We start from the raw sequence: 12,422 nt of genomic DNA, 5'->3' as shown, positions 1-12,422 counted from the left end.
GTATGTCCTGTGTTTGTTCACGAATGCTGGCCGGTCGGAAAAGTACAGGACGTGATACATCGAGCGGTGTGAAATTAGAACTGTTACTCTCTCTCTCTCTCTCTCTCTCTCTCTCTCTCTCTCTCTCTCTCTCTCTCTCTCTCTCTCGTCCCGTAGCGCAAGTGGTACCTTGTCCAGTTCACTGCTGGATAGACCAGAGTTCGATTCCCGAAACTTGGCACGAGGAAAACATTATGAGTACGTTGTTTGATATATATATATATACATATATATATATGTGTGTGTGTGTGTGTGTGTGTGTGTGTGTGTGTGTGTATACTTGTAACTGACAACTCACTAAAGAAGTGAAACAATTCATACGGTATTTTTTCTCATACACATACAGATCACTATAAGGTTAGTTGCCGATGATTCGATGAAAACAAACGTTACTATACCTCATGTAGTCAAGTTAGTGATTTTCATAAGATTGTTTAATTTTTTGAAAAGACGGGAATATTGAAACATTCACGGGACTTATCATATTTTCTTTTTCTATTATTGTTACTCTCTTCATTTACTTCGTGTTATCAACGGATGTTATTCGTACATATACCTTTGTTCATTGACTAAAATTTGAATAACGGCTTAGGTACATGAGTAAGCAACGGCATGCAAAAATGTGATTTCGTTAAACACAGCTGAAGATTAATACATTGCATCGAATGTTAAATCTGTAGGTATGTATGCATGTATGTTATTCTGTTAGTGTGTACATGCGTGTGTAGAACGTGTCGTTTTCCGCAAATGATCCCGGAGGGTTTTGCTTTGGCAAGGGCTACGTCAGGAGCAAGAGCCCGTGCTGGCATGAGGTCAGCTTACTTTCAGACAACAGCAGCGCTGGTTTGGAACTTGGTTTCGAGTGTGTGTAGAAGGCATGTATGTCTGTGTCCACAGAGAATGAAGATAGTATGGTTTGTAAGTGAGCCTACTATGCGGGTGTGTGTGGAGAAAGTTTCTTTGTCCATGCACGTGCAAGTAGTGCTTTCGTACGGGCGCGCGACAGGAAAAAGGAAGGGTACCAAACGGATGAGAACGAAATAATTCGTGGATAAGATTTAAGAGAGACGAGACTATCAGTGAGAATCCATTAGTAAGAAACGAAACAATGAAGAGAAAATTAGAAATGATGACTGATGAAAATTTGGGTAACCGCCACCGGATTATTAAAGAAGGAACAGATAAACAAGATCCCCTAGTTGGCCGGGCAAAATGTAAGAGGTGGTTGTTATGAAAACTGCAGTGTTCTGAAAACAACAAATACTTCAATACAGAAAGCACTATGCAGGGCATCAGTAAGGATGTGGTAAATCCAACCGGACTACTGTGCATTTCAGGACCGTGTCTAATAGGTTTTCGTCGATAAGATCCTTATAAAGTATCGGATATGGATCGTATTTTGGAAATAGCTATTTGAAGCCACAGCCTAATTGGCAAAAATACGCAGTAATGTCTAATGTTGATAATTAAGGCACTTATCAGAGTTAATCAAAGAAATTTAAAGGGAAACTTGGCTAAATCTAGTAAGCACCCACAGATAGGCTAGTTGTGACGTAAACTATGACATCAGACGTAATAGCAGGCTTCCCAGTAGTATGATAATGATCGTAGAAAAACAGGTATATGACACTCTTGTACAATAAGCAATACCTTGAGTAGGATATGCGATAATTATCGAAATTTTATGATAATATACTATAAATTGACGATAATCTAAAAATTTTTATCTGTACAGTCAAAGTAAATCAATAAAGAAATTGTTAGAGATTTTGTCTAAGCTTGACGGAGTTGAAACTATTGCTATTACTACTACTACCAACATCTGATAAGTGCCTTAATTATCAACATTAGACATCACTGCATATTTTTGCCAATTAGGCTTTGGCTTCAAATAGCTATTACCAAAATACGATCCATATCCGATACTTTATAAAGATTTTATCGACGAAAACCTATTAGACACGGCCCTGAAATGCACTGTAGTTGAAAGAAGAGACATGAAAACTCTTAAAACATTAAGCTCGTGAGTTAGACCAGCTGAAGTGATGAAACACGAGTAAAAGCTTTGGAATATCAGTAATATAGAATTATAAACACTACCGGTGAATGGGACTCTTCGAAGAGATAAACACATTATGCATCAGTAGCCGAGGATTAATTCTGCTTTCATCTTTATGTGAGAATTCAATCGAGAATTTTCTTGGAGAAATTAATAATCTGTCGAAGATGAAGGAGGCTACCAATGGTTTTAGAAGGCTACGATCAACAACAGACCCGCAGGAGGGCAGTGCTAGCAGTGAACATCAGGCGATGCACTGCAGGCATTACTAAAGGGTGCTTGCAGCGTCCTTTCGGGCTTTAGCTGACGCGTAAGTAATAAATTCACCCATCTTATCAGGGTTTATCGTTTGCCTCTCCTGAAGCGGAGAGAGAGAGAGAGAGAGAGAGAGAGAGAGAGAGAGAGAGAGAGAGAGAGGAAAAGTACAGCTCAGTCCACTCATGTTTCGGTTATCACCGTCTTGTACCATTAAGTAACAATAGTAATTAATTATTGAAGAGACAAAATTTTTCAGACTTGAGCACTAGAACTTATCGATATAGACTGACAAAAACAAAGCAATGAATCAATATTGTAGTGGTAATTATAAGCCGGGGGCGTTTTTTCCCCAAGTTAGGGACCTCTTCAGTACTAAGTGAAACTTCGGAAATATTGTTCACCCAGCAAAGTTCGCTTGAATTTAAGATTTTGAAGCTTTATCTTCGAAGTCATGGAAGTTAGTTAAGTTCAAAATCCTTCAAAATATGTTGGAAATAATAATATCACTGCTTTCTATGTAGTAATAATAATAATAATAATAATAATAATAATAATAATAATAATAATAATAATAATAATAATAATAATAACTAATAAATGCCGTGTCACATGGGCATTAAGAAATACGATGGAAAACACTACCGCCACCAAGTGCTAACTGCTATAAATAGAGTAAACATTGCCTTACAATTTTGTTGCACACTCACTCTGACTGAGTCTAATTTCATGTCTGTATTCCCTGTCTCCCAAGAGGGTTTTTGGCATTGTCATCGCCCTAGCCGGTTCATCAGCCTGGGATTCAAGAATGCCTTAAGGTTCGTTGGTTGGATTTGGATTTAGCTGGTTATGTGCTAGAACGAATCCTTGCCTTGAAATGTATTATAATGTGTAAAGTGGTTCAAGAGTCCACGCGTGGACCTCATGACTTATCAACTAGCTGAGTCGCTGTATAAAGTCTCTGAGAAAATTTCAGAAATATTTTTATGAATTGCACATAACAAATTATTATATAAGGAAAATGAGATCGTTTAACAAAATGATGTTAAAGTTGGTATTTTTTTTTTTAAATATACAAAACGCCAAATTTTCCAATGTAAACAGTCTATTACAGCTATTTTCATGTCATGAGCTTAAAGGGACACTTACATAGTTGAAGAACTTATAAAAGCAAAGTTAGAGAGAGAGAGAGAGAGAGAGAGAGAGAGAGAGAGAGAGAGAGAGAGAGAAAACAATATTCTAGTGTCTCAATCCGGCAGCAGCGGCATCATGCATCAAATTTCAGTTGAACATGCAATAGTGGCAACTTAATTCTCATTTCCTCAACGACATTTTGAACCTCATCAATTGTATGGGTACGTAAAAGTCCATATGAGCATTATGTCAGTTAATGCCTAACAAGAGACAAATAAAAAACACGCAGTAATCAGCCAGGCCTGTGGAATTTGCACTTGGCCGGTCCAGTAAGAATACATGGATTGCACTGGAGGGAAATTTAGGAATTCGTATTTTTCTTCCACCTTTAGCGTTCCTAATCATGTAGTATTGACGAAAATTTCCACCGAAAGGTATTGAGTGTTGTCTATAATGTTCTTGTGCCTGTAACTCTGCAAATAAGTTAAGTTACGTATACCTTGGTTTAACCAGACCACTGAGCTGATTAACAGCTCTCCTAGGGCTAGCCCGAAGGATTAGACTTATTTTACGTGGCTAAGAACCTGTTGGTTACCTAGCAACGGGACCTACAGCTTATTGCGGAATCCGAACCACATTATACCGAGAAATGAATTTCTATCACCAGAAATAAATTCTACCAAAACATATCAGAGTATCAGTAACTCTCTCTCTCTCTCTCTCTCTCTCTCTCTCTCTCTCTCTCTCTCTCTCTCTCTCTCTCTCTCTCTCACACACAACTAACTGACCTTAAAGCTAATGACTTTTCATCAACCTGTTCTCTTCACTTTGGGAACTCGGTAAGGGATTAGGGAATAAATACTGATTTACTCAAGTGTGATGGTTAGGAAAGGCAGGTGATATTTAGATGAATGATAATTATAATGATATTAAGTGAGAGTGAAAGAGGGACTATATATATACAGTATATATATATATATATATATATATATATATATATATATATATATATATATATATATGTATGGGCTCCCACTTCCACTCTCACTTAGTATCATTATAATTATCATTCATCTAAATATCACCTGCCTTTCCTAACCATCATGCTTGCGTTAATCAGTAGTTATTCCCAATTTCTTACCGAGTTCCAAAAAATACCATCAGGTCTAGTGCATTCTCTAGATTTTTTGTTACGTATCTCCCATGGCTGGTGCTTTTCGCTTATATATGTATGTATGTATGTATATGTATATATATATATATATATATATATATATATATATATATATATATATATATATATATATATATATATACTGTATATATATATATATATGTGTATATACATACATATATATATATGTGTATATATATATATATATATATGTATATTATATATATATATATATATATGTGTGTGTAAACATATATAAAAGCGAAAAGCACCAGCCGTGGGAGATACGTAACAAAATCTAGAGAATGCACTAGACCTTGATGGGTACTGCAAGGAAACAAGGGAGTCGTCTTATGGAACTATACAGCTTTTTTTTTTTTTAGCGACGTTTCAGGGCCTTGCCCCATATCACAGATGTAAAAATACAAAAACATTTAGAGTAGAGTAAAAACGACGCATCCTAAAACCAGTAACATACAAATACAGTAAAAAAAATATACAAGACGAAAAACGCAGAGAAAAATATCACGTCGAACAAAGGGAAGAAGACAATATCCCAAGTAAGTATGGTCATGTCAAATACAGAGGGAGAGCTCTAGTCTGACTGTTCAGTTTTGGAACTATTGTTCTGTTCCTCACTGGACGGGTTGGTATCGTTTTCGGCTAGCACTCTGCTGGGCCTGCGCTCGATTCTCCGACCGGCCAGTGAAGAATTAAAGAAATTTATTTCTGGTGATAGAAATTCATTTCTCGTTATAATGTGGTTCGGATTCCACAATAAGCTGTAGGTGCCGTTGCTAGGTAACCAATTGGTTCTCAGCCACGTAAAATAAGTTGTTAATCAGCTCAGTAGTCTGGTTAAACTAAGTTATACTTAAGAAGACATCAAGAGGCCCCAACATAATTTCCCATAGTACATCTGGGACACGAAAATAAATAGACCTCATTAGATGTCAAAAAGGGATTCACTTTGTCCTTGTTCCTAAAATAGGAGCCGATTGCCAATGGAATCTTTGTAGTTAATTGACATTTTTGGCCGGACAGTGTCGTCTTATTAGTGGTTTGACTTGGGTATATAACGCTGTATTATTTGTAAAAGGGACACTGGCAAAGAATGGCGTCCATATATATAATATATATGTGTGTGTGTGTGTTTGTATGTATAATACATGTACATATATGTATATATTATATATACAGTATATATATATATATATATATATATATATATATATATATATATATATATATATATATATATATATATATGTATATATATATTTAGATGTACTCCACAATGAAAAACGAAGGAGAAACCGCAGAGGAAGAAAGGAACTACATATCTTAATTTTTCCCAACAGCTTCGCTCTCCATTAGGTCTCTTCCGGGAACTTCAAAGTTCCCAGGAAGAGGCCTGAATGAGGGCGAAACTGTTGGGAAAAAATGAAAACATGTAGTTCCTCTCTTTCTCTGTGGAGTACGTCGATATATTTCATCCTGGTATATGTGAAGAATACAACTGATATATATACATCTACATACACACACACACACACACACACACACACACACACACATATATATATATATATATATATATATATATATATATATATATATATGTAGAATCTACTGGTCATTTCTACCAGATACATATCTAATTGTAATAGCCACAATGCCCTCTTAACTTCTCGAATTCTTCGCGCTTTTTTGGATATGCGTGTCACTACAAAGCCGTAAGATCCAAGCGCAAGAAATTGAAGTGGCTGTGATGCCCGGTCGCGGGAAACGAACCCGCGTCACCATAACCACAAGGAGGTCACGTTGCCGACCTATATATGTTCACGTTGCCGACATATATATATATATATATATATATATATATATATATATATATATATATATATATATATATATATATATATATATATATGTGTGTGTGTGTGTGTGTGTGTGTGTGTGTGTGTGTGTGTGTAAGTCAGAGTAAGGTTATGTTGGTAAAAGAAGCAGGATGATGGGGTTATGAATGCTAACATGGATTATAGGGGGTGATTTGCATGTTTATCTAACAGTAAACAGAATGGATGATGGTAGGATGAGGGAAGAGGTGAGTTACAGGATAAGGAGAAACAAGAAAGGTAACTGGGAGCTTGCAAAAGAGTTGGAATATTTATGGAAGCTAAGGTGGAAATGTAAGAAGGGAATGTTGAGCCAGCTCTCCTTTAAGGTGAAATGGGAATGACAGAAAAACTTTGAAGCTGTTGAAATGAAAAGTTTGCATAATATATCTGGTGTAAAAGAATAGAAGGGTTGAGAAATGTGGAGATAAGTACTAGTGGTTAATAAAAGTTAGCAGAGGTGAAAGGATGGAGCAAATATTTTTTTATGGTTTGGCCATGTGGGAAGGACAGAGACGAAAGGAGTTTGACCATACCACTGAGTTGACATTCATAACTCTAATAGAGTTGGCCAGAAGGGCCTGTTCTTACTGAAAATATCAGATCTTATGTGATAAATTACAACTCTTAAAAATTCAACAATGGGATAAACTAAAAATACTGATTATTCTAACAAAATTTCCTTCGTTGGACCTGTTCGAAAATGGAACAGTATTGTTTTAATGTGGCTCTCTCTCTCTCTCTCTCTCTCTCTCTCTCTCTCTCTCTCTCTCTCTCTCTCTCTCTCTCTTCAATGGGGAACACCTCAGTCCGACAGTGGGTCTAATCAGTTTTAATTTATTTTTGCCAGTTTCATTATTCCTCGAAGACGCCATTTACTTACGATGATGAGTTTTAGAGATGGTGATGAATCACGGACAGTATGGTTTGATCTAGTTATATTAATTGCAGCTTTAACCGTTTTATCAATATATTAATTTCCCGTAACGTATGTATGTGCAGGTATCTTACATATTTCGATATTAACAGCTTCAAGCAATAAGAAACTTTAATTTGTTCATCAGGCAAATTTTCAGGGCAATAATTTTGAAGGTCTTCGAAAGCACTTATGGATTTACTGAAAATTGCAAACGTTTTTCGGTGACTTTTGTAATGAGGATCATATTTCGAACAGGTCTGACGTGAAAACCGAAACATTATTGGGCGAAGAGAACTGGTTTGTTTATCGTGTTATATTGCAAATGAGCTTCTGGTTGACTGTACGAAGTGGCTGATGGTGTAAGGAATCATGTACCGCGGCTCATCCTCGATTCATTCATGGATGAATAGGCCACGATCGACGTTATGTTTCTCTCTCTCTCTCTCTCTCTCTCTCTCTCTCTCTCTCTCTCTCTCTCTCTCTCTCTCTCTCTCTCTATTTGTAGGGCCACCTCTTGTTGTCAAGGGAAACGTCCAATGTTGAAAAAACTACACGGCATGGATGCTGTATTTTCAAAACATCATAAGTTACTTACTTGTTAACGGCTTAAACAGGTCCCGCACCACTTCAGGGTTAATAAACTCCCGGTCAGTCAGTTCTCATGACCCTCCAGAGATAGAGCAGGAAAATAAAAAAAAGAATTATTTGAATTCGTGTAGCTTGTCAGCATGCCCTTTAAAAGCAATCCTTTAAGCAGTCTGCTTGAAATAGCATTCATGTACAAGTATTAATTTAGAGTTGTGGTAATTATAGCTTTAAAATGCGTTTAGCTTATGTTTTAATAAAGCATGTTACGTATGCACTGTTCATTTATACATTTTTACTCTAAACCTTAACCACTCCCACAAGAGCTTGTTTTGTACCATAGTACCACAACCACTCCCATAAGCGCCGTGTACCAGCCTCGTGGGAATGAATGTTAAAACATAAACAAAAGGCTGTAAATATGTTGCAACAGTAAATTTGCAATAGATTTAGTATGATTTTCGTTATAAGCATATTAAGAAGACGTAGGAGCACAACAATAAATTCCAGTATCGAGTTGTTACTATATATATTAAATATATATACAATAATACCACATTTATTACTATATATATATATATATATATATATATATATATATATATATATATATATATTACTCTAATATGGTACAAGTATATGCATTGTATTGTTGTAATACTCGATAAATCCCGTGATAAATTAACTGTCGTGTTGTACAGAATCACTGCAGTCTCTTTGCAAGATGGTGTATGTAAAGTGATTTTTTATCCAATCTAGATACACTTTATATCTTTGCCATGAACTTTGAACAGCTGATTTTAACACTTGCCGAAGTTGCCAAAGACCAAACCAAAGTTGCTAGTTGCCAGTGCCACTCGGTCTCAGAGTCTGTACCAAGCACACAGTTCATTGTCGCTCCACTCAAGTTGTATTCTCGGACAAGTTGAAGCAAGTGCTGTTAGCAACATGATTGGCATTGGCAGGGTTTTCTTTAATTCTTCAGCTCGTGTGTTGAGGAATTCAGGCAGATATGGACTTCATACTACAAGATCCCAGAGACTCTCTGGTGCTTGCTTGAGGTCAAATACCTCCCATGCTTCAAGGTTGACCGGCAGATTGGTAAGTTGTTGTAACCTGTTTTGGGTATTGTCATTGCCCATTGGGTACTAAGTTGAGACCATTTGTGTTCAAAGCAACAGAAGGCAACTTGTATTTAGGCCTATGCGCCACCTACGGATAGGCCTACGCTATTTTAGGAATAGGGTAGGCCTTTTTGTCGATGCTATTTATTCACGTAAGCCTAACTGCAGAATCAGTAATCCCATGGTGCCTCAGCATTTCATCCTAGTACCTAGTGCTGATAGGCCATATAAGATGTTTGATTTTAGCTAAAAGACTGGGTTTCATTATTCTTGTATGTTACAATAATGTAGTCGATAAGCAGATAAACTCAAGCCTATGATAACCCTGCAAGTGTAATAGCTTAATATACATGCACTAAGTACCAGTTTAGTAATGCTACAGAATAGGGCCTTATTAAGTTGTGGATATTTTTGGATATTCAAAAAACAATGGAATAAGTTGATTTGGCTACTTTTTTTAGAAACCCATAAAAACATCAAATGAGGTTAATTAAGCACCACAGCATCCCTGCGCACAAGACAGAATGGTAGAAATGCACAAATCACAACATAATCTGTCAAAGAAATACGTAGCTCATGTGTGTCATCAGTGACTAACCCAAAAATTGATTAAGCATGACTGTAGGGATGCACTCTTAACTTAACCTGACCTAGGGCACAGGATCCCTTTCTGACCGGGGTCTTTTACCAGCTGTACCCCCCTCCCACCCCAATCTGACCTGACCTGGGCAGAGGGTGAACTTCCCCCACAAACCTAAGCTAGATTTAGGGGGACTGTAATAGAAAAACCAACCGTTTTGCATGGAAGTGAAAGTCAGATTTATGGAAACCATACTCAAAACTACCACAAAAACCAGTTTAACAAATCTAGAATTGATAACCTAATTCTAATAACAGAAACTAAATACAACCAAATACAAAATATTTTCTTGTGAAAGTGGTCAAAATCATAAACTGGCAGAAATACTGTATTGCAGTCTGTTTCCTATTTAAATCGTCATAACTCATAGGTAGATCATATTCAGAGCTTGCATACATCCAAACTGTTGATAAGTGGCTAATTTTCCCCTCTTGAATTATAGTTCTGACCAAATAATCCCAGATGGTACAATTTCCAATTTCAAAAAAATAGCTGCAGCACATGAAACAGTCTTCACAAAGTGATGTCAGAATAAGGTTAGGTGGGTTATCAAATGTTTGAAAGGTCCAGTACTATCTGTAGGTAATTAACCAGCAAATGCCATCCTTTTCTTGAACTAAAACAAGCATCCCTTTACCTCTTACCTAAGGTAATGATGTCTACCAAGGTATTGACTGTAAATTGATGAAAATGTTGTGGCCATTGATTAACCAGTGCTCCATAATACTTTATTTCTGAAGTACAATGTGGCAGCCATCAGCCATCTCAGTTTTTACGCAACCCTGCCAAAACAGAGGAAGCACACATCCACAAGCACAATCATACAACACACTTTGCGGTCATCCCTCTTAAATGAAAAATACTCAAGAAAAAGGGAAAAAACCTATAAAAAATAATTATCTCGATAATAAGATAAAAAATAAATCATTATAAATTTAATCTGTCAGAGATTTAATAATTGTACTTGATCTGAAAACTGGGCTATGTGACATTCTAGGATTATTATGTTCAGAAATCTGATCACCACCAAAAGTAATTTTTTCATGGGATATTGTGTAACTACCTTCTGGAGTCATGGGAACATTACATTCTGGTTGGAGGAAGACCTCTACTGGGGGTAAACAATCAGCAGGCCTAAGTGAATCCTTAGGTGGATTATAAAAATTACCAGTAAATCATGGCATTAATTGATCATATCATGATGTCTCTTCCATAATATATTACCAAAATTATGAATTGTTCACTCCCAGAAATTTTGAAATTTTACCTTCAATCCAAGGCTCTCCCTTCCCAAAATTTCTAGCAAAGACAGTGTCTCCCACCTTATATATTTGGGCTCTTGTGTGAACAGTTTCTTAAATTAAGATTCACATTATGCTCTTTGAAAATCTGTAAGACTACAGCCTAAGGTCATGCTGTTCTTCAGTTTTACTGATAATGATGTCATGTAAATATGCCTATGCTCTATCAATATCTTTCAACAAATTAGCAGTAAAACTCTAGGAAATGGCCGGGGAAGAAGAGAGATGAAAAGGCAACCTTTTTAATTTAAAAAGACCATTATGGGGATTTATCACTAAATAATTTTGACTTGCTTCCTCTGTGGGTTTTTGTAAATGTATGCAATTTTCAAATCTGTACAGTAGTGGGAAAAATTTTGTTGACCAATCTTGGCAAGAATTTTATCAGATTTAGGTGATGGATACTGATTACAATCAATACACTAGTTCAGTTCCCTAAAGTCACCATAAGTACAAACTGATTTTGTCAGATTTCTTAACAGTATCAATGTGGGCTGCCCAGTCACTAAAGCTAACAGGTTTGATATCATCGACTTTTATCCAGACAAGCAAAGTATTCTCTGCTAATGGCTTTTAGTGATATAGATCAGTTCAGTGATTATTGAATTTTTTAGTAAACTCTTTTTTAGCATTATTGTGAGCAGCAGAACCAACAATGGGTTTATTAGGACAGACTTCATAGCTATCAAACAAATCCACCACACTCCCATGAATGTTATTTACCCTAGGCAATGCATCAATACCCATAAAGTAGATACCACTCTTGCTCATCAAATCTTTGCCACACCAGTTTGAACTATTATTTCCTGCAACTATACAAAATCTGGTTTACTTGATAGTCATTATGATGAACGTCTACGAACACCTTGCCGGTGTGTAGGAGCTCCATTTCTTTTGTCTTGATGTAAGCAGTAGCTGCTGCTGCTGTAATTACCAGTTGATCCACAACCTTAGGGGAGTATTATGTGGATCTTAAGACAGTTTCAGGAGTCTCAGTGTCCAAATAGGCTCTCCTTTGATAGCAATGACACCAAGGTAGTGCCATGGTTACACTATTCTCCTCCAGAGACTTTTTGTACATAGGAACATTAACCAGGACGGCAGTCTCGTACACTTCCTTTCTTGGGATTTAAGCACAGTTCTTTTTAGACTTTCAGGAGTCTCAAGATCCAAGATAGATACTCCTTGGTGTGATAGTAATGACACCATGGTAGTGCCATGGTCAACAAAAGGTCCTAGTGTCCTTTCATCTGCTCTATTGCAGTGCAAATACACAATCTTCAGACAGAAGAAC

General features: G+C 36.6%; 1 protein-coding gene across 3 annotated transcripts in view; it reads left to right on the top strand.

Annotated features, from left to right (window-relative positions):
• The window catches only part of LOC136838812 (regulator of microtubule dynamics protein 1-like), a 94,789-nt gene that overhangs the window by 25,999 nt on the left and 56,368 nt on the right, over positions 1-12,422 (top strand). Inside the window, exon 1 of one of the 3 annotated variants that reach the window (XM_067104423.1) lies at positions 8,769-9,164. The exons of 1 other annotated variant lie outside the window; for it this stretch is intronic. In XM_067104423.1, the coding sequence (XP_066960524.1) occupies positions 9,012-9,164 (153 nt within the window). In that variant the 5' untranslated portion in view covers positions 8,769-9,011. Of the gene's footprint in view, positions 1-8,768; positions 9,165-12,422 lie in introns of those variants that run through there. One more of the 3 variants, XM_067104424.1, reaches the window with a different exon arrangement.

This window comes from Macrobrachium rosenbergii, chromosome 5, assembly GCF_040412425.1.
Source record: "Macrobrachium rosenbergii isolate ZJJX-2024 chromosome 5, ASM4041242v1, whole genome shotgun sequence".
NCBI lineage: Eukaryota > Metazoa > Arthropoda > Malacostraca > Decapoda > Palaemonidae > Macrobrachium > Macrobrachium rosenbergii.
Note: the sequence above shows the minus strand (reverse complement) of the source record. Positions and strands in the feature narration are given on the sequence as shown.